Source organism: Cryptomeria japonica, chromosome 5 (assembly GCF_030272615.1).
Source record: "Cryptomeria japonica chromosome 5, Sugi_1.0, whole genome shotgun sequence".
Taxonomy (NCBI): Eukaryota; Viridiplantae; Streptophyta; class Pinopsida; order Cupressales; family Cupressaceae; genus Cryptomeria; species Cryptomeria japonica.
In genome coordinates this window covers 555,847,413-555,871,667 of record NC_081409.1, presented here as the reverse complement: position 1 = coordinate 555,871,667, position 24,255 = coordinate 555,847,413, and the positions used below count along the sequence as shown (strand labels likewise).

At 34.7% G+C, this 24,255-nt stretch overlaps 1 protein-coding gene across 1 annotated transcript; it reads left to right on the top strand.

The window, feature by feature from the left end:
* The first annotated feature begins 23,504 nt into the window (after positions 1-23,504).
* LOC131875973 (uncharacterized) lies at positions 23,505-23,990 on the top strand. Its single transcript, XM_059220719.1, has one exon. The coding sequence runs from the start codon at positions 23,505-23,507 to the stop codon at positions 23,988-23,990; it is 486 nt and encodes a 161-aa protein (XP_059076702.1).
* Positions 23,991-24,255: the final 265 nt, after the last annotated feature.

Sequence of the window (24,255 nt, the reverse complement as noted above, 5' to 3'; positions counted from 1 at the left end):
TGCATGTAATGCAAAGCACATGATGAGTTACTGAGTTCAATGAAGCGGTGATCAAGGAGTGGTCGAGGCTTTCTTGAATGATGTGCAGAGATTGTTATGTAATCCAACAGTCACAGTTGAACCGACTTGTTTGTAATCCCTATGAGAGAATTAGGTTTTTGTTGTGTTACCGACCTAATTGATTTGTTTATAAGGTCGATGAGTTGTTTTGTTTTAGAGTTGGCAAAGTTTTAGTTGAGTGTGTGGTTGCTGAACCGGATGATGTATCTGCAGTTTGTGTAAAGGCAGATAGGAGCATAAAAAGGATCTAAACAAGTGTAGTATTATTCAAACAGATTAGCAAACTCCTGTTGTTCTCTAACAATTATAGCAATTTTTGAAATCCCCTAACCGGGTAAGCTCTAACAAACTTGGTGTTATTTAAATCCTCTAACCAGGTGGTCCATTATCTTGGATTTCAAATCCTCTACCGAGGTTACTCCTCATAGGGTATTGCTTCTAACAAGGCATTATAGTCAATCCCTTAATTGGGTGGTCCCTAATAGGATCTGTTCTTAACAGGAATTTTTGTAAAGCTTCAACAGGCTTGGCTCCTAATAGGGCGAACTTTAGAAGAGTTCAGATAGTTATCTTGTGAGTCTCATCTCACTGTGGTTTTTCCCATTTGGGTTTCCACGTCAAAATATTGTGTCAAGTGGTGAATGTTTTTGTGTTTATGTTTTCTATGGTTGATTTGCTTAACTACTTAATCCACTTTGATAAGTCATGATAACCGACAACAATATGAAATGAAGTTTTCCTTATGTCAGTAAAAGTATTTGGATGTTTATGAGTTTCAAGTTGTTTGGGTACCTACAAGAAGTTGTGTCCACTTTTTGGCCAAAAAGTGGAAGTTTTTTCCCCTTTTTTTCAATTTCATCCTGTTTGACCTGAATATTTGAGGCACTTAAAGAATGAATCTTGAAAAAATTCACTAATAGAAAATGTAGTGCTTGAAGTCTACTTTCCAAATATGTAATTTATTTTAATACCCAGATCTTAAAAATAAAGTTTGAATAGGCATTACTAAAACCTATAGTTTAAAAGTCACTTTTCAGGACCATACCATGCCCGTGTACGGCAAGCATAATTTGACCTAAATGAAATTATTTTTATAAGTCCTTTTGGGAAAAGATCTGTAACTCACTCACCTTTGATGAGAATAGTTTTTTGTAATTTTTTTTTGCATTATTTTTTTTTGTTAATTTTTTATTGGGCATAATCATTGTTTTGAAAAATTCTTGTGTACAGCAAGCATAATTTGACCTAAACTTAACATTTTTTGATTTTTTTTTATAAATTGTATAGAATTGTCTCTAGTTTGATGCCATATAATTTTATTTTTTTAAAACTGAGAGACAAAAAAGTTATTAAAAAACTAAAAAACCATGTTATTTCAAGTTTATGGACCTCTTTCATTAGTAATTATTTTTAAAATAAAAATATTAATCAATTTTCTAAAAAAAATACATATTTTGAATCTTTACAATCTCTACTATAATGGGTTTTCATTATGTAAACAAATTCTGAAAATTTGGTCTTCGGATATATTTTTGAAGTCATTATTTTATATGAAGATTGATTTGGCCTTCAAGTTGCAGGTCAAACCAGGTCCAAGCCAAAGGGTCGGCTCTCCAAACCATTCCCCAAGCCAAAACCAAAGCTACAACCGAACCAAAGTTTGAAAATTTTAGAAACGGGATCCCATTTCATTTTTTAAAATTATTAAAAACACATTTAGCAAACAGGATCCCGTTTTCCCATTTTGAAATAGGATCTCGTTTCAAAACAGGATCATGTTTCCTTTTTTTTTTTTTAAATACTATATATACATTTTAAAAAAAAAAAAAACACTATATGTAGTCACATAAATCTGTCCACTTAATTAAATGAATATTTAGTATTTATTTGATTATTTAACTATCAATCAATAATTAATTAAATTAATATTTAATTAATTCATCTTAACCCTCTTCTCCTATTAATTAAATAAATTATTCAATTTATTTGATTTAATTCACTTAACCAAATTTAGACCATTAATTAAATAAATAAATCATATTTGTTTAATTAAATCTTCTCTCACATTTAAATAAATTAATATTTATTTAAATCCCCCAAAATCTCATCTCTCTCATTTAAATAAATTAACATTTATTTAAATCACCTTTATCCTCCACCCACTTGCATTTTCCTACAAATGCAAGTTGCACAACTATTTTAAATAAATTATTTATTTAAAATCCTATTTATCCTCACCCACTTGAAACCTTTAATGGTTTCCCTTAAAGTCTTCAAACTTAATGGCTTCCTTCTATAGTCTTCTTAAGCCTTTAATGGTTTCCCTTAAAGTCTTCAAACTTAATGGCTTCCTTTAAAGTCTTCTTAAGACTTTAATGGTTTCCCTTAAAGTCTTCAAACTTAATGGCTTCCTTCTAGAGTCTTCTTAAGCCTTTAAAGGTTTCCCTTAAAGTCTTCAAGCATTTAATGTTTTATCTTCCTTTTTCTCATTTAAATAAATTAATATTTATTTGAATATCTATCCAAATGCAAATTACACCATTTAATTGAAATAAATGATTTTACTTCAATTGAAAATCCCAAAATTCCTCCCACTTGCATTCTCCTACAAACTTGCATGCCTGAATCCCTTCTAGATTCTTCTAACTCCTTCTAATTAGCCTAATCCTATCCTAATCATTGTCACAATCCTAAATAAAAGGAATTCACTTCTCAAAAACCTTCAAAGTCTTCAATAACCATTAAAGGCATTATGTCTTCAAATGGTTAACCTCTAAAGTCTACCAAACCATTAAAGGCTCTTACATAACCATTTATGGTTAACTCACCTTTTACCTTTGGTTAGAGACTTTCCTCTAACTTAACCATCCTTTTGACTCATGGGTCTCTTCAAAGCATTTATTTCTTTGACTAAGGTAACCATTTAACCCTTGCACATTCAATTATCCCTTGGATAAAAGGAATATCCATTAACCTAACCCTAACCCAACCCCCCAGGGTAACCATCATGTCCCCTCAAGCATTTAATGCTCCTTATCTCTCATCTCAAGCCTCCTCATGGTGACACTTGTCAACATGGGATTGGGTTGAAAGTCTCACATGGATTGAATATCTTTCAATCCTAACCCTTGTTAAGATTGCTCAATCTTAACCCTTCATTTCCCCATTTCTTCTATAAATAGAACCCTTCTCCTCAAGCACAGAAGGAAGCATTAGAGTATTTTTGCTATACTGGTATTAGCATAGAGCTTTTTCATAGCATCACTATCTAAACTTGCATAGAATTTTTTTATCACATCCAACCATCTTGAATCTCCATATGGCATCCATGGCTAGTGCTAAAAGCTGAGAGCTACACTCATGTAGAACTTGGAGAAGAGAGGAACAAGAGAGGAGCAACTATGAGCATCTTGATTACCATTTGGAGGAGTATATTTTATCTATTCTATATTTGTATGCTTTCTATTTCATGCTTAATATCTCTCTTGATATGTCAGTTTAGGATAATCTTTTGTTGCTAACACTAACGTTTGTTTCTTTTGCTCTTGTGTGTGTTGTCATCGAACAAATTTTCTAATCCTTTTTGCAGAGCATCAGTATATATACATGAAATATAACTTTTAAGTTCAAGTCACATTTCCCTTTGTCTTTTTCCTTTCGTATACTTTAAGTTATATTTCATGTATATATTGGCAAGATGTTTGAGAGTGGTTTGAGATCTCTAGGAGTTATAATACAAATTTTATATTTTAGAAGATCTTATAAATTGTGACATAATAGGACCTATAATGTCATAATACAACCTATTATGTCATAATAGGTCCCATTGTGACATAATAGGTCCTAATGTGTTATAATAGGTCCCATTGTGACATAATAGGTCCTAATGTGTTATAATAGGTCCTATTATGACATAATACAACCTATTAAGTCATAATAGGTCCTATTATGTCATAAGACCCCTCAAAAGGACCTATTATGACATTATACCTCTTACTAGGACCTATTATGACTTAAGACCCCTTAGTAGGACCTATTATGACATAATATGATCGATTATCACATAATTGGACCTATTATGTCATAATAGGTCCTATAATGTCATAAGACCCCTTAAGAGGACTTGTCATGTCATAATAGGTCCTATTATGTCATAAGACCCCTTAAGAGGACGTATTATGACATTATACCCCTTAGTAGAACCTATTGAACAACATTATGTCATAATAGGACTGATTATGACATAATAGGACCTATGATGACATAATAGGTCATATTATGTCATCATAGGTCCTATTATGACATCATAGATCATATTATGTCATAAAAGCCCTTAAGAGGACTTATTATGACTTTATACCCCTTAGTAGGACTTGTTAAGGGGTATTATGTCATAACAGGACCTATTGTGACATAATAAGACCTATAATGTCATAATACGAGCTATTATGTCATAATAGGTCTCATTGTGACATAATAGGTCATTTTGTGTCATAATAGGTCATTTTGTGTCATAATACCCCTTAAGAGGACCTATTATGACATTATACCTCTTACTAGGACCTATTATGACATAACACCCCTTAGTAGGACGTATTATGACAAAATAGGATCGATTATCACATAATAGGACCTATTATGTCATATAGGTCCTATAATGTCATAAGACCCCGTAAGAGTACCTGTCATGTCATAATTGGTCCTATTATGTCATAAGACCCCTTAAGAGGACCTATTATAACATTATGCCCCTTACTAGGACCTATTAAAGGGTATTATGTCATAAAAGGACTAATTGTGACATAATAGGATCTATAATGATGTAATAGGTCCTATTATGTCATCGTAGGTCCTATTATAACATCATAGGTCATATTATGTCATAAAACCCCTTAAGAGGACCTATTGTGACTTTATACCCCTTACTAGGACATGTTAAGGGGTATTATGTCACATTAGGACCTATTGCGACATAATAGGACCTATAATGTCATAATAGGACCTATAATGTCATAATACGACCTATTATGTCATAATAGGTCCCATTGTGACATAATAGGTCCTATTATGACATAATACGACCTATTATGTCATAATACGATCTATTATGTCATAAGACTCCTTAAGAGGACCTATTATGACATAAGACCCCTTAGTAGGACCTATTATGACATATGTAGAGAAAGATAAGCTTGTTGGAAGAGAAAGATGGTACATTTAGAGAGAGTTGAGGGGTATTATGTCATAACATGACCTATTATGACATAATAGGACCTATAATGTCATAATATGACCTATTATATCATAATAGGTCACATTGTGACATAATAGGTCCTATTGTGGCATAATAGGTCCTGTTATGTCATAATAGGTCATATTGTGACATAATACGACCTATTATGTCATAATAGCTCCTATTATGTCATAAGACCCCTTAAGAGGACCTATTGTGGCATTATACCTCTTACTAGGACCTATTATGACATAAGACCCCTTAGTAGGACCTATTAAGACATAATAGGATTGATTATCACATAATAGGACCTATTATGTCATAATAGGTCCTATTATGTTATAAGACCCCTTAAGATAACCTATTATGATATTATACGTCTTACTAGGACCTATTATGACATAAGACAGGTCTTAATAGGACCTATTATGACATAATAGGATTGATTATCACATAATAGGACCTATTATGTCATAATAAGTCCTATAATGTCATAAGACCCCTTAAGAGGACCTTTCATGTCATAATACGTCCTATTATGTCATAAGACCCCTTAAGAGGACCTATTATGACATTATACTCCTTCGTAGGACCTATTAAAGGGTATTATGTCATAGTGGGACTAATAATGACATAATAAGATCTATGATGATGTAATAGGTCCTATTATGTCATCATAGGTCCTATTATGACATCATAGGTCATATTATGTCATAAAACCCCTTAAGAGAACCTATTATGACTTTATACCCCTTACTAGGACTTGTTAAGGGGTATTATGTCATAATAGGACCCATTGTGATATAATAGGACTTATAATGTCATAATATGACCTATTATGTCCTAATAGGTCCCATTGTGACATAATAGGTCCTATTATGACATAATACGACCTATTATGTTATAATACGACCTATTATGTTATAATACAACCTATTATGTCATAAAACCCCTTAAGAGGACCTATTATGACATTATACCGCTTACTAGGACCTATTATGACATCTATGACCATGTTGTCATTGATGTCGATTGACAACAATGCCAAAGGTGCAAAGTGTCAAATTCATCTTGTGCTGCTATATTTTTTCTATCACAGCTGCTCCCCCTGAGTAGCCCACTTCTCATCAATCCACAGTGAAAGATCTTTAATCAGTCCACTGGATTGATGCTTCAACAACATCTCAGTTGACCTCAGGTAGGGGTATGACCCCTGACTTGCCTCTGAGATATTCAAAGGTAGCCTTAGGAAATGGCTTAATTAATATGTCTACTAACTACTCCTTAGTAAACACATGTTCCATCCTGACTCTCTTTTCCTACACTCTCTTTCTTAGAAAATGATACTTTAGTTCAATATGTTTTGTTCTAGCATGCAATACTGAGTTCTTTGAAATACTTATTGCATTTGTATTATCACACTATACGATCAGCAGTTCTGTCATAGTTTCCTTGAATCCTTCCAATACATGTCTCATCCATATTGCTTGAGTACATTTCATGGATGCAGCCACATACTATGCTTCTGTTGTAGACTAAGAAATGCAACTTAGTTTCTTACTGGTCCAAGATACAAATCTTCCTCCTAGAAAGAGTGCTCCACCGATTGTTCTCTTCTTACCATCTATATTACCTACCCAATCAGCATCTATGGACACCTTCAAAGAGAAGTTGCCTTTGTATGGATACCATAATCCATAATCAATAGTTCCTTTAAGATACCTGAAAATTCTCTTAGTTGCAATCATATGAGTATCTTTAGGATTAGTTTGAAATCTAGCCACTATACCAACTGCATGAGCAATGTTCGGTCTTCTATGAATAACATAATGTAGTTTACCAATCATGGATCTATACTCAATTTTATTCACTAGATTTGAATCATCTTCCTTTGATAATTTGCAAACAGTAATCATAGAGCTTTGATCTGGTTAACAATCTTCCATTCTGAAGGTTTTCAATACCTCCTTCACATATTTAGATCGGCTAATAAAGATGCCTCCTTTCATTTGTTGGACCTACAAACCAATGAAAATATTGATCTCTCCTATCAAAGACATTTCAAACTCCTTTTTCATTTATTCTGCAAAAGATAAGCTCATGTCATCATCTCCTCCAAAATGATATCATCTACAAATACTTCTACAATCAATAACTTATCTCCTTTTGCCTTCAGGTAATTGTTGTTGTCTTCACTGGTTCTCTGAAACCCAATCTTTATTAGATGTGAATCGATTCTTTCATACCATGCTCTTGGAGCTTGATTTAATCCATATAAAGCTTTATGCAGTTTGCACACCATGTCCTTACCTTCAGTCAATGCAAACCCATTTGGTTGTTCAATATAAACCTCTTCTTCTAGGATTCCATTTAGAAATGCAGACTTTACATCCTTTTGGTAAACCTTGAATCCCTTGAATACTGCAAATGCAAGTAGCATTCTTACTCCTTCAAGTATAGAAACCAGTGCAAAGGTTTCTCCATAATCCTCACCTTCTTCTTGTGCATATCCTTTAAAAACTAGTCTAGCCTTGTTCCTAACCACTTCACCATCTTCATTCAGTTTGCTTCTAAATGCCCACTTAGTACCAATTACATTTTTATCAGCTGGTCCAGGGACAAGTGACCAAGTGTTGTTCTTCTCTATTTGATCAAGTTCTTCATGTATAGCCTTTATCCAATCATCATCCTTGAGAGCTTCCCTCATTGTCTTAGGTTCAACTGTGGAAATCAAACAACTAACAAGCACTTTCTCTTATCTTTCTTATAGTTTGTACTACAACATTCTTGTCTCCAATTATCTGATCTGCTGAGTGATTCAACTTTACATATTGATGAGTTAAAATAATAGCTCTTTTATTTCTATGACTAATAAGTTTTTCCTATGTTTTAAGTTGCATATTGGGACAATGTTTGTTGGTATTATGGATGTGTTGCATTGGTTTTGTCATTGATGTCAACACTTATCAACACTTGTAACACTTATCAGCACTGGAGATCTTTGGTTATGTTCACCGGCATGTTCAGTGACTAATGCAGTCACTGGTATCTGGTTTACTGACATGTTATATTGTTCACTGGCATTGAGGATGATCTGTTATCATCTGGAGATTACTTGGCTATGTCGAAGACATTGCTTGGACACTTGGTTTTGGTGATTTGGTTATTGGTCTAATTGATTTTGCATATTTGTTGTTACCAGAAAATAGGTCTAGGTTATGAACTAGCAAGCGTTATCTATTCAGATCAGCACAACACGTTATGGAGATGTCTTATTGATTGGTTATTATTGTAAATGCATTGAGCCAACGTGATGCATCGCATATTGATTCATTTGCAATTGATTTAATTGTAATATTCTTAATAAGCCAACCTACATATTTGGTCTTAGGTTTTGGTATATATGTAAGATCTCATTTGTGAGATTGATATAAGGAACACAATAAGGTATTACAAGGTTATGATATTCGGTATAAGCAGAGCTATACACGCATACATCATTTGAAGTTTCAAGGAAGGTATGAAGAAGACAATCAGAGCTTAACTGGTATTGAATCCAGTATATGAAGATGCTATTTTGAGCAGTACATTATCATTGGATCTAACCATCCAATTGTAGTTAGTGTGACTCACATTTTGTGATTGAGCAATGAGCTCTAGGCAGTTGGCCTTTCTGCATGTGCAGACCCCATTTGTACACACATACTATCTACAGTAGTATCATCTAATTGTGGGTAAGGTTTCCCACCATGGTTTTTCCCCTTACAAGGTTTCCATGTACAAATATCTATGTTATGTGTTGTGGATGTTATTTGTCTTTTTGTTTCATGCATTAAACTTTACTGGTACCGTTATTAACTGTTAAACTATCAACTAACATTAAGTTTGGTTTACCGGTATTATGCATTAAATTTGGTTAAGTTATATTTGGGTTGAAATTAATAGATAACTAATTCACCCCCCCCTCTCAGTTGCCTCCGGGTCCTAACAATGTTAAGGTCATGTGCTGTATCAGAAATTTGATTATGTGCATTCTGAATGATAGCCAAACCCGCTAAACCTTGTATTGTTTTGACTTAGTATTCCTATAGCTATGCAAATTATTATGGTAATATCATGTGTGGATGTATAAATGTTGTGACTAATGGAAATTGAAATACATATTCTTGTATGTTCTAACCTTTAATGTAGGAGTAAATAAGTTGTTGCAAGAGCGGTTGTGTTAAGTCAAGTGGAGAATCACGCCATGCAAGCAGTTGGAGAAATTTCAGGGTGGTTGAGCATTTAAAATAGTGAAGAAGATGGTGTTCAAGTGAAGTAGCAAAAGAATAGTGAGAAAGTACTAGACTCATTTATGGTTGTCTCCAGCAAGCATCAATCTAGTAAAAACTGCCATGCTATACTCTTGCTGCATGTTAGTAAAGTCCCACGTTCTCTGTGGATTGACGTCTTCTTCTTCTTGTAATAAAGTTTCCGCCTGATTTCATGGGCATGATTTGAGGAGTTAAAAGTTTGTTATACCTTTCTTATGAATAATGACCTGCACCTCTTCGCAGAGGTTAGACAACATTTTCCAAAATTATAAACATTTCTCTTATTTTAAGCATTGTATCAACTTTTGGAAATAATGAATAAAGGCTATGTTATTCTAAGTATATAAAATCATTTTGAAGTTTGGATACACTCATCTAAGGGGGCCCACTTGGTGAGTATTCATGTGTGATTGTTAGATTAAGTTTCCATTTGCTGCAGTAGATGTTCTAGCAACTGACTGTTCCTACAGCCACGAGAACCAGATCCTATGACTGTTCCTGCAGCCAAAAAAGATAAAGTAATTCATGTTTGTTAGCTTTGAACTTAGTTAGAAATTGTTTATTTAGAATCTTTGGTTAATTTTAAAATTTCTTGTAGCCATTCAATTGTCATGGTTTCGCTTGTTTATTTTAGATAGACTTAGTTGCTGCAAGTAGTGCAGAATGACTCTTACTAGAACTTAGTGCATATACAATGCAAGCCAATTTCAAGTATTACATCCTTGGGTTGACAAGTAAATGAACCTTAGTCATTGAAATGATGGCTACTTAGAATGGATGACCAATCTTTGAGTTAGGACTTTAAGTTAGTTATTGTTCTAATTGGCTAGGCAAACATTTTTGGTGCCATTTTTGGGGATGGTGTCAAACTAAGAACTTGTCATAGTCATGAATTTTTATGTTTTCAGTATAGTTGGTTTTGATAGTTCAATTTGTTTAAGTAATTTCATGAATCTGCATGCATAGACGAAGAAGAGATTCTCAAGGCAAATTCCTTCCTAACCATCCTGATCATACATGACTCAATCCAAATGAAGCACCAGATGTAAACTCTTTTGCTGCACTTTATCAAGCCCCAGATAATTTGAACCATCTCACATTTGAACTTTCCAAGAACAATATTTATTTCCTCTTTGGACCGCTTGAAGAGGACCCTTGTCTAGTAACTACTCCTCAAAGACCAATGCAAGGAAATTCACCCCCTTGTGGGAACAACCCCCTATGAACCCAACATTTGAGTTCCCCATTTCTGATTTGCATGATAATGCTAACTTCAAGAATATTCTAGCTTCTTCTCTGCCTAAATTTTATGGACTGGTGACAAAGGACCCCGATACTTTCTTGTTTGTATTTGATGTCCTCTGTAGGAGTTATGACTACACTACAGATTCCCATAGACTTAAAATATTCCTTGCCACTTTAAAAGAATCTACTTTGAGATGGTTTATGAGTCTAGGGTGTAGTACAATCAATACAGGGGATGAGATGAAACAGTTGTTTCTTGTGAAATATAAAGATTATAGTCAAGGGACTGACCACCATGGGGATGATATCTTTAAAATGACACAAAGGGAGGATGAGAGTCTAGAAGATTATCTGGAGAGATTTCTATTCAGTGTTAAGAAGTCCAAGCATAGTACTTTAAATGAAGACTCTCTTAAGTTGATATTTCTGAGAGGGATCAGTGATGAATGCACAGATGTTTTAGACCTTATGGGAGGTGGTGATATAACTCAATCAACATGGAATGTCATTGGCCAAATTTGTCAGAAGTATTCCAAGTCCTCTACTAAGAAGAATAGGTGTTTCAAGACGGGAGTGTCTTCATCAACATCCAGTAATGGAGTGTCACGAATGGAGTTGTCACCTTTTGAAGGATTTTAAAGAGGATATCATAAACAATATGGCTACTCAATTAGACACACTTCAAGCTCAGAAGAAGCATGAGGAAGCTGAGGCAATGCTTGCAGAATTTTGTCCACATTGTAGGCAAAAGAAGAGAGATTGTAGATGTAAGATGGTTGCAAATCTTGATGTTCCTGATTTCAAGCCAATACGTAGAGATGATGAACAAATATTTTATGTTGATCAAAGAAGGCCAAATTTTCTAAGACAAGGTATGCCTCCTGATCCACTTTCTTTTTTTGGTTATAATGGAAATTCCTATGCACAAAATAATTAGTGGCAACCTCCATATGCTCAAAATGTTGGAGATTATCAAAATTGGTATAACCCTCAAGGCCAAGGGAAAAATTTTGCCAGTCAATCTCCATAGTGCCAACAACCACAAGGAAGTTGGTCTCAATCTCAGGGACCATAGAAACCATTCCAAGGGAATTGGCAACCTACTCCTCAATGGAGAGGAAATCAACAATGGTCAAATTAGTCTTCTAGGTATCAACAACCTCTGCAGCAGCCTTAGCAACCTTCTATAATGTCGCCTCCTACTGCTAATACTATTCCACCTAAACCCACACAACTGCCCACTCAACCCATACCAAATCCTAATAGAAAACCCTAGCAGCAACAACAAGTTTATTCAACTGATCCTGATCAATACCCAACATATTCTCTTACTATAAGTGATATTCACCTTAGATCTGGGGCAACTTTGCCTAACCCGTCCCCTCCAATTATAACTGAAGTACAAAAGGAAAAGGAAATATCTAGTCCAACAACCCAAATTCCTCAGAATCAGCAAATACCCCCGTTTCCTCAAAGGTTGCAAGTTGAAGAGATTCATCAGCAAGAGGATATAAATTTTGAAATTATTGATCAGCTGAAACACGTGTTGAGATTCCATTATTTCAGGTTATTAAGGATGTCCCTATGTATGGTAAAGAAATTAAAGAAGCATTTTTAAAGAAACCTAGTAGGAAGAAAAAAGATTTGCAAATAGTGCATGTAATGGGTCAATTAGCTAATATTATGTTGGGCAAGGTCTCAATACCTAAATATTTTGACCCTGGTAGGTCTATTGTGAAGATAGTCATCAATGGAACTCAGATAAAGAATGCACTAGTAGATCTGGGAGCAACAATCAATGCAATGACAAAGGACATTATGCAAAAACTTAAGACAACCAGTCTCATGCCTACTCCTATGGTCCTACAGATTGCTGATAGTTCTACAATTCAGCCTGATGGTATGATTGAAGATATTGTGGTTACTCTAGATTCCTAGGAATATCCAAAAGATTTTATGATCTTATCTCCTAAAGATGCATTGGGGGGATATTTGATCATCTTAGGGAGGCCTTGGCTTGCTACACCTGATGCATATATTGGATGTCGATCAAGGGACATGACTATTTCTGATAGAAATTCAACTAAAACTCTTGCTCTGTATTCACCTGCTTAGCCCCAACTTGATCAAGGACAAGTTATTTGGCCTGACATGGAGGAGGAATTAGAAGGGGAAGTCAACTCTGTTAGTCATATTATGATGATTAATAGAGAACCATTTATACGACTTCAAGATGACAATTTTTTCCTTTCTAATATTATGAAAAATTAGTATAGTCTGGAGCAGCAATCGCGGGAGCTAACATCAAGTATTACAGGCATCAAATTTTCCTGTAGCCACTAACATATTGCATACCTTGTTGCCGCAGGAAGTCCGCACTTCTTATCTTTCTAAAGCAGCTCAAATCAATCTTACTATCAAGGTGGAAGTTAATCCAAATAAATGTTTGAATATCAATAATCAACTTACAGGAACTCAAAAGCTAACACTGGTTGATTTGCTTAAATGTCATCAGCACACTTTTGCGTGGGATAACAAAGACATGAAAGGAATAGATCCTACGATTTGTACACACCACATTTATATAAAAGAAGAGTGTAGATCGATCAAACAACCACAAAGAAGAATCAATCCTGCATTAAGGGAGATATTTAAAGAGGAACTCCAAAAATTGTTAAATGTTGGATTTATCTATCCTATATCAGATAGTGAGTGTGTGTCGCCTCTAGTCACAGTTCCAAAGAAAGGAGGTAATTGGTAGGTATGTGTAGATTACAGAGCTTTGAACTCAGCAACTAGGAAGGATCATTTTCCATTACCATTTGTGGATCAAGTATTAGATTCTTTGGCAGGGAAGCGACACTTTTCATTCTTTGATGGATTCAGTGGCTACAACCAGATTCAAATTGCTCTCAAGGATCAAGAAAAGACTACATTTACTTGCCCTTGGGGAACGTATGCATATTTTGTTCTTCATTTTGGGTTATGTAATGCTCCAGCTACTTATCAAAGAGCAGTCATAAGCATATTTTCAGATATTTTCCAGGATAGCATGGAGATCTATATGGATGATTTTACCACTTATGGTTCATAATTTGAAGAGGCATTGGGGAATTTAAAGAAAGTTTTGCAGAGGTGTGAAGATTACAACTTATCCTTGAACAGTGAAAAATGTTTTATGATGACGCAAGAAGGCATAGTTCTTGGGCATCAAATTTCTATAACTAGAATACAGGTTGATCCTGCCAAAATTGAAGTCATTCAAAACCTTCCTGTTCCCACAAAGAAAAAGGATGTTAGAAGTTTCCTTGGTCATGCTAGATATTATCAAAGATTTATTAAGGCTTTTAGTAAAATTGCAAGACCTTTATATTTTCTTTTGACTAAAGATATGGAGTTTGATTGGAATTCCTCATGCCATCAAGCTTTCTTGAAGCTCAAACATGCATTGACTCAAGCACCAGTGCTCAAGGGTCTGAACTAGTCATTTCTTTTTCATATTCACACAGATGCATCAGATTATGTTATAGGAGCAGATTTGGGCCAGAAGATGGATAATTTAGAGAATGCAATTTATTTCATCAGCAAAAATATGTAGGGGCCTAAAGTTAATCATACTGTCATAGAAAATGAGATGTTGGTAGTAATATATGCACTTAACAAATTCAGGCATTATATCACAGGATATCAAATATATGTGCATATTAATCATACAACAATAAGATATATTATGAACAAGCCCTCAATCACAGGAAGATTGGCTCGATGGTTATTATTGATGCAAGAATTTGATATTACAGTTGTTGATAAGCCAGGTAAAGCTAATGTAGTTGCAAATTATCTTTCTAGGCTTCAATTGCATGACAATCATGAAGCAATAGATGATGCTTTCCCAAATGAACATTTGTTATTGATAAAAGCTCACACTCCCTGGTATGCTGATATTGCAAATTATTTAGCTGCTAATAAGATGCCTTCTCATTTTTCTCCTAAAGAAAGAAGGTTGCTAGTAGAAAAAAGTTTTAATTTCTCTTGGATTGCCAATTGTTTATTTTACAATGGACCTAACCAAGTCTTAAGAAGGTGTGTTCGAGAGGATGAAACAAATGATATTCTTCATGCATGTCATGATGAGCCATGTGGAGGACATTTTGCTGCTAAAAGAACAACACTTAAAATCCTTAACACAGGGTATGTTGGCATCTGACATAACTGATATAGATGAGGTGTTGCAATTGAAGTTGGATGACTGCATGGGTAAAGAATGGAGTTGTATTTGTGATGAAGAGATTGAGACTCTATAAATAGATGGCATGATCATTTATTTGTGTTGTAATTGATGGCAACTGATGCAAAATGATGTTCTTGATATTTTATTTTGTCATTTAAGTGATATGGTTTACCTGTAGAGAGCTAAAGTATGTGAAATAGGACTTTAACCAGTAAAGCTGAATTGTTTTGATTGTATCAAAAGATCAGTGATGATTGGTGATTTGTGGTTTGGATGGTGAACTTGTATCATGGAAAGGTGTATCTGACTGGAATTGGAACTTGTGATGATTACTGAAAGACATATTTCAAATTTCTGATGAAGTTTTGCTAAGGTTTTAGTAGGGTTTAAGGACCAGTGAAGAAACCATCAAACTGGTAATGATTTCTATTATGACAGTGATCGATTATGAGTCTAAATGAAGTTGGTAACACTGCACAACCTGCATGAAAGATTTAATTGTTGTTTTGGCGTGATTCAAGGAAGAATTTCTTAAGAATCAGTGAAACACTTATTAGAGTGTTTTGAGGGTTTGACTTTGGTACACATCAAATTTTTGTGATAGGTTACGATCAACTAACAATTGATATTACATTATAATTTGTTGTAATGATTTGTATATCGATCTGTGATGATCTCTTATGATTTGAATTGTAAATTCATGATGTAATTAGGGTTTTGTGGCCGACCTAGTTGAGATGGCTATTTAGGATGACACAGTTGATGTTCATTTTGTCCATGGTGGTCTTAGAGAAAGTGTTAAGTCATCCAAGTGAAGTGTGAGAGTTGCAGAGTGTTGCGTATAACTGGATCTGATCAAGCAAGTAGAGAAGTGCAAGAAAACGGATCATTTTCTTATTGTTGTTCCCTAACAATTGTAGTAGGTTAAATCCCTTAACCAGGTAGGTCCTAACAGGCCTTAAACATTAAGTCCCCTAACAGGGCAGCTCTCAAAAAAGTGTTAAATCCTCTCATGAGGTTGATCCTAACAAATCATCAAGCTCCTAACCAGGATACTAGGCAAATCAGCTAAACCGGGTGACTCCTAATAGGGTTTGCACCTAATCGATCATATTGTAAGCTCCTAACAGGGCATACTTCAAAAGAGTACAAATATTTGTGGGTACCAACTCCCATCGTGGTTTTACCTAATTTGGGTTTCCACGTCAAAAATGTATGGTGTTCATGTGTGGAATATTTTTCATGTGATGTTCTTGTTTAAGTTTCATTTCATGCATTATTTCTAAGACAACCAGTTATGATGTTTTATCAGAAGTTTATCAGAGGTTATAGAATACTGATAAGAAGTTGTTTGAGAAAGTATCTAATCTGATTGATAAGGTTAATGAGTTGATAAATGATCAAGTTGATATGATTGCTTCGTGGTGAAAGTATTGATTGTTGAGGTAAAAGATTTGATTAATGTGTTAAGCAAATCTGATTAAAGAAGTTGATATATTTGTTAAAAGATTTTATATCTGAGATTAATTTAATTTTGGGTTTAAAGTTTCAACTGGTCTTAATACTAATTCACCCCCCCCTCTCAGTATTAACCGGATCCTCATAGGATTTACAATTGGTATCAGAGATTTGGTCCTCTATGTGCAGAAAGCCTAACCGCTTGAGGAAAAGATTTTGAGGAAGACAAGATGATGAAGAAAGAAGGTCCTAAGTTCAACAAGGATAACTACAAGATCTAGAAAGACAGAATGAAGATTTACATCAAAGGTATTGGTGAACAATATTGGAAGCAAGTTGAAACAACATATGTTGCTCCTACCACTACTCCCTTGACGCCAGATTAACTCAGAGAGCAGTAAGATAACATGCAAGACCTATAAGCTATTGTAAGTACTTTATCTAATTCAGAATATATTGATGTTCAAGGTTTGGAAACTGCAGGTGAGGTTTGGGAAAAATTAGAAATAATCTATGGAGGAGATGAGCATGTTCAAAGAGCCAAAAAAGAAAGCTTGAGAGGAAAGTTTGATGACATGAGAATTCTTGAAGGAGAGAATATTGCACAATATGGTTAGAGAATCAAAGAAGTTGTTGGTGGCATAAAGAGTGCAGGAGGTAAAATAGAAGATGATACAATAGTAAGTAAAATGCTCAGAACTCTTCAACCTCAGTATGCTATAAGAGTATCGACAATCCCATAACTTAGATCTATTTCAAAGGATAAGGTAACTATTGATTCATTGATTGGTAAGCTTACAAATTTTGAATTAAATAGTTTTGACAATAGTGTGATAAAATCTACTAAATCTGCCTTTAAAGCTTCTGTTACCAGTTCATCTGCTAGAAAAAGAAAAGATATATGTCAAAATCATGGGTGCAGGAAAAGTCATGGAAGTAACTGGGGAAGTGAAGACAATGAAGATCAAGTGATGGAACTTGAGGCACTGTTAGCAAAGAGATTTCCAAGAGGCACTGGTAAGTATAAAGGAAAACTACCTTTGAAGTGTTTCTCTTGTAGTAATATTGGTCATATTGCTACTAACTGCCCTAACACCAATAAGAAAGAGAATTCTGAAGGTGTGATTGATGAGGAGTCTGAAGATGAAGATGACAATGAAGAAATTATGTTTGTAGTCATGAAGGAGGAACTGTCAAATGAAAAGGCACTAGTATCTCATATGGAAAATAGTGATGAATGGATTATAGACAGTGGCTGCTCACACCACATGACTAGAGACAAAAGTAAGTTCATAACCCTTAATGAATTTGATGGAGATGTTGTTAGATTTGGAAATAACTCTCACCACATGGTGAAAGGTAAAGGTTCTATCTCTCTAAATGGGAAGCTGATGATGTATTTTGGGTTGATGGTCTTAAGCATAATCTTTTAAGTGTTGGTCAACTCAATGATAAAGGTTATTTTCTTGAATTTAAGAGTGGATTCTGCAGAATTCTTGGAGGTAATGGTGAACTGATTTCTACTAGGAAGAAAACTAGAGGTAACTTATTCCATTTGAATAGTAATATTAATAATTGTCTGGTTGCAAGAATGGAAGACAGTTGGTTGTGCCATAAAAGATGTCATGTTAATTTTGATAATTTGGTTAAGATAAGCAAGTCAAGTGTTGTAAAAGGATTACCCCAACTTGTCAAACTGGATAGTGTGTTATGCAAAGATTGTCAAATCGATAAGATGACCTCTATTTCTTTCAAGAGAAAGAATGGTATTTCTGAGAATGTTTTAGATTTGGTACATATTGATCTTTGTGGCCCTATGAGAACAAAGAGTTATTATGGTGATAGGTATTTCATGATCTTCATCGATGAATATTCTAGAATGATGTGGGTGACATTTTTGAGAGAGAAATCAAAAGCATTTAATAAATTCAAATCATTCAAAGCTCTGGTTGAGAAGGAAACTGGTAAGAACTTAAAGGGTTTAAGATCAGGCCGAGGAGGTGAATTCACATCTGATGAATTTGTTAAGTATAGTGATGAACATGATATAAAGAGACAAATGTCTTCTCTGAGGACACCACAGCAGAATGGCATAGTAGAAAGGATGAATAGAACAATACTTGAAGGTGCAAGAACCATATTATTACAGGGTAATGTATCCAAAATGTTTTGGAGAGAAGCAGTCATTACTGTTGTATACACTCTAAACCGGGTATTGGTAAAGAGAGGTAACTATAAGACAACCTATGAGCTATGGTATGGAAAAACTCCTTGTGTTAGTTATTTCAAAAAAAATTGGAAGTCAATGCTTTATTAAGAGAGATAACTAGACTGAGAAGATTGATGCAAAATTTGATGAAGGAATTTTTCTTGGTTACTCTTCTAAGAGTAAAGTGTATAAATGTTACAATAAGAGAACTAAGAACATTATTGAAAGTGCTAATGTAAAAGTTGATGATCTATCTGATAAGTCTGAAGGTACAAGCATATCTGAACCTGAAAAGGATGATAATGAGGAAAAGTTCATGATCATTGAACTGGAGGCAAAGACTAATGAAGAACTGACAAATGTAGAATTAGGTTCTCAACTGGTAAGCGATGACAGTAAGGAAGAAGATCAAAAAATTGATGAAGAAGATGCAGAACTAGCACAGGCAATACCTAGATATGTCAGATTCAATCATTCACAAGAGTAGATAATTAGTGATAAGAATGTAGGTGTGCAAACTGGGAGAAAGATCTGAGAGAACTCATGTTTGATATCTACAATTGAACCCAAGATAGTAAAGGAGGCACTAAAAGATGATGATTGGGGTAATGAAATGAATGAAAAACTAGATCAAATTGAGAAGAATTAGACATGGTCACTTGTTCCTAGACTGAAGGATAAGAATGTAATTGGAACAAAATGGGTCTTTATGAATAAATTGGATGAATAAGGAAATATTGTGAGAAACAAGGCGAGGTTAGTCTACAAAGGGAATGCTTAAGATGAAGGTGAGGATTATGGTGAAAATTTTGCATCTGTTGCTAGATTAGAAGGTGTAAGGATTCTACTGGCATCTATTACATATAAGGGATTCAAGATTTATGAAATGGATGTCAAGTCAGCCTTTCTAAATGGGATTCTAGAAGAAGAAGTCTACATTGAACAACCAGATGGATTTTCCTTGACCGATGATAAAGACATGGTGTGTAAATTGCACAAAGCTTTATATGGTCTAAAGCAGACATCGAGAGCATGGTATGAGAGATTATGTGCATATTTGATTAAGATTGGATTCCAACGCACCAGTGAGGACAATAATATTTATTTGAAGACTAATGGAGACAAGATGCTGATAGCTAAAGTATTTGTTGATGACATCATTTTTGGTGGAAATGATGATATGAGTATGGACTTTGTTGATATTATGAAAAAGGAATTTGAAATGTCTCTAATCGGTGAAATTAAGTTCTTTATTGGTTTACAAGTCCAACAATTGGATGGTGGTATCTTTATTTGCTAGACCAAGTATATCAAAGAGGTGTTGAAGACTTTCGGCATGGAAGAGTGCAAACCGATAGGAACACTGATGGTGACTGGTTGTAAGTTGTCAAAAGAAGATGATTCTCCTAATGTTAGTAAAAAAGAGTACAGGTCTATGATTGGCAATCTACACTATGTTGTTCATAGTAGACTGGGCATTGCTCATGTTGTTGGATTAGTGGATAGATTTCAAAAAGAGCCTAAAGAGAGTCACATGGTGGCTGTGAAGAGAATTTTTTGATATCTCAAAGGCACAATAGACTATGGTCTATGGTATCCCTATAAAAGAAATTTTACTTTGGATGTCTTTACTGATGTTGATTGGGCAAGTAATGTGGATGACCAGAAAAGCATAACCGGTGGAGCTTTTCTACTTGGAGGAAGACTAGTGGCATAGACAAGCAAGAAACAAACTTTTGTTTCTCAATCTACAGCTGAAGAAGAGTATGTAGTTGCATCCATGAATTGCACGCAGACAATTTGGATGAGACATGTGCTAGAAGGATTCAAGATAGATATGTCTCAACAGGTGACTATCTATTGTGATAATACAAGTGCAATCAACATTTATAAGAATCATGTACTTCATGCTAGAACCAAGCACATTGAATTGAAGTATCACTTCCTAAGGGAAAGAGTTCAAGAGAAGGAGGTGAAGATGGAATATATGAAAAGTAAAGGTCAGTTAGCTAATATCTTTACTCAACCCTTATCGAAGGCTACCTTTGAGTTTCTTAGAGGTAAACTAGGGGTTAGACCCCTACACTGGAAGCACTAGAATGATGGAGATCCATCAATCTTGTGAATTTCATGTTTATTTTTCACTAAGGATTGATGAAGGTATAGGCTACTCCTTTTGGGGAGCAAGTCTGATGTAAAGTTATGATTTGATGCTTTGTTATAATTTTTCTGACTTGAGTAGCAGAGATAATGGAAGAGGCAGCAAAATTGAAGAGAAGTGATGCATTCACATATTTGGCATTGTTGTCAAAGGGGGAGAAAAATTGAAATCAGATATGGATGATATGTGAGAAGTTGAAATCAAATTGAGTGAAGCATTAGTTAAGGAGGAGATAACAAAAGAAGGAGAATCGATAGGTGATGTGATATAGGCAAGAAAGTTGCAGACGATGATAATACTCTGATTGTGTATCTGATTGGTGTTTCCATCAATGCCAAAGGGGGAGATTGTTGGAATTTGGCATAACTGATACAGATGAGGTGTTACAGTTGAAGTTGGATGACTGCACCGGTAAAGGATAGAGTTCTATTTGTGATGAAGAGATTTAGATTCTATGAATAGATGACATGATCAGTTATTTATGTTGTCATTGATAGCAACTAATGCAAAATGATGTTCCTAATGTTTTATTTTTTCATTTAAGTGATATGGTTTATCGAATGACAGAGTTTACCGACAGAGAGCTAAAGTCAGTGAAATAGGACTTTAACTGGTAAAGTTGAATTATTTTGATTGTATTAGAAGATCAGTGATGATTGCTGATTTGCAGTTTGGATGGTGAACTTGTATCATGGAAAGGTGTATCTGACCAGAATCAGAACTTGTGATGATTATCGAATGACATGTTTCAAATTTCTGATGAAGTTTTGCTAAGGTTTTAGTAGGGTTTAAGGACCGATGAAGAAATCATCAAACCGGTAATGATTTCTGTTATGACGGTGATCGACGACAAGTCTACATGAAGTTGGTAACATGAAACAACCCACATGAAACATTTAATTGTTGTTTTGGTGTGATTCAAGGAAGATTTTTTTGGGAATCAATGAAACTCTTAGTAGAGTGTTTTGAGGGTTTGACTTTGGTACAGATTGGATTTTTGTGATGGGTTACGATCAACCAACGGTTGGTATTGCATTGCAATTTGTTGTAATGATCTGTATATCGATCTGTGATGATCTCTTATGATTTGAATTATAAATTCATGATGTAATTAGGGTTTTGTGGCCGACCTAGTTGAGATGGCTATTTAGGATGACACAGTTGATGTTCATTGCGTCGGTGGTCTTAGAGAAAGTGTTAAGCCATCCAAGTGAAGTGTGAGATCTTTCTGAGAGTTGCAGTGTTGTGTATAACTGGATCTGATCAAGCAAGCGAAGAAGTGCAATAAAATAGATCATTTTCTTACTATTGTTCCCTAACAGTTGCAACAGGTTAAATCCCTTAACTGGGTAGGTCTTAAAAGACCTTAAACATTAAGTCCCCTAATAGGGTAGCTCTCAAAAGAGTGTTAAATCCTCTCATGAGGTTGATCCTAATAGATCATCAAGCTCTTAATTGAGCTACTGGGAAAATCCCCTAACCGGGTGACTCCTAATAGGGTCTGCTCCTAACCGAGCGTATTGTAAGCTCCTAACCATGCTAAGCTCCTAACCAGGCTAAGCTCCTAACAGGGCATACTTCAAAAGAGTACAAATACTTGTGGGTACCAACTCCCACCATGGTTTTTCCCAATTTGGGTTTCCACGTCAAAAACTTATGGTATTCATGTGTGGAATATTTTTTATGTGATGTTCTTGTTTAAGTTTCATTTCATGCATTATTTCTGAGACAACCAGTTATGATGTTTTATCAGAAGTTTATCAGAGGTTACAGGTACTAATAAGAAGTTGTTTGAGAAAGTATCTAATTTGATTGATATGGTTGATGAGTTGGTAAATGATCAAGTTGATATGATTGCTTAGTGGTGAAAGTATTGATTGTTGAGGTAAAAGATTTGATTAATGTGTTAAGCAAATCTGATTAAAAAAGTTGATATATCTATTAAAAGATTTCAGATCTGACATTAATTTGATTTTGGGTTTAAATTTTTAATTGGTCTTAATACTGATTCATCCCCCCCTCTGGGTATTAACCGGATCCTCATAGGATTAACAGGATATTATGAAATGGGTAGGCCCACCAAATCTGATGAAATGCCATTGTATCCCCAAATATTGGTTGCACCATTTGACAAATGGGGATTGAATTTTGTAGGACCAATTGATCCTCCTTCCAATGGGAAATCCTATATTTTAATAAGCACTAATTATGTTACAAAATGGGTGGAAGCACGAGCAATAACACATGCAAGAGATAATAAGGTAGCTGAATTTCTCTATGAGGAAATGTTTACAAGATATGGAGTACCAAGAGAGATTGTTTCAGATCAAGGACTATAATTTACTTTTACATTAGTTGTAGCATTGGTTAATGAATATAATATAAGACACATGAAGTCTACTCCATACCATCCTCAGACAAATGGTCAAGTAGAGGTTACGAATAGGGATTTAGAAGCTATTGTCACCAAGATAGTAGCTCTTCATAAGAAAGATTGATCAAATAGACTTCCTGAAGCCATTTGGGCATACAGAACAACATGGAAGACAACAACTGGTTTTACACCTTTTGAAATGATGTATGGAAAAATAGCCATGCTGGCCATTAAGTTTGAGCATAAAACTCTTAGGACTGCTCTGCAATTGAATCTGACTGTATCAGAAGCACAAAAAGACCACATCATGCAATTGAATGCTCTAGATGAACTGAGAAAGATGGTTGTCCAACATACATACATTATTCAACATCAACGTGATAAATGGCATGATAAACATATTAAGGAGAGAAAATTTAAATGTCGAGATTGGGCATTATTATATGATTTGAGATATAAGGATACAATGGGGAAGCCGCAGACATGTTGGTTGGGCCCATATGAGATTGTTGAAGTTTTTCAAAATGGAGCAGTTCAATTGGCAACAATAGAACAAGTCAGATTCAAAATTTTGGTCAATGCTCATCGTCTACATCTTTATCATAAACCTACTACAAAAGAAGACTTCCTGCAGCAATTTGACAACCAAGTGCAGACCACAGTTCCCGCAGCCTCTGCACGGGGCCTTCTCGACCCAGAGTCTTAAAATTCCTTTTGCATGCATTCATAATAAATATTTCCATATTTTATGGAAATACCATTCTCCGTTAATAAATTTTCTCATCCACATCATCTCATTTCATCTCTATTTCTACCACATCACCCACTTCACATCACCTCATCTCATATTATAAATAAATAACTGTTCAATTGCAACATTCATTAGCACGACTACAAGTATGTATATTATTTATTTTTCTTTAATTATGCATTTATACTTTCATTATGATGATTACTTAATATGATTCACT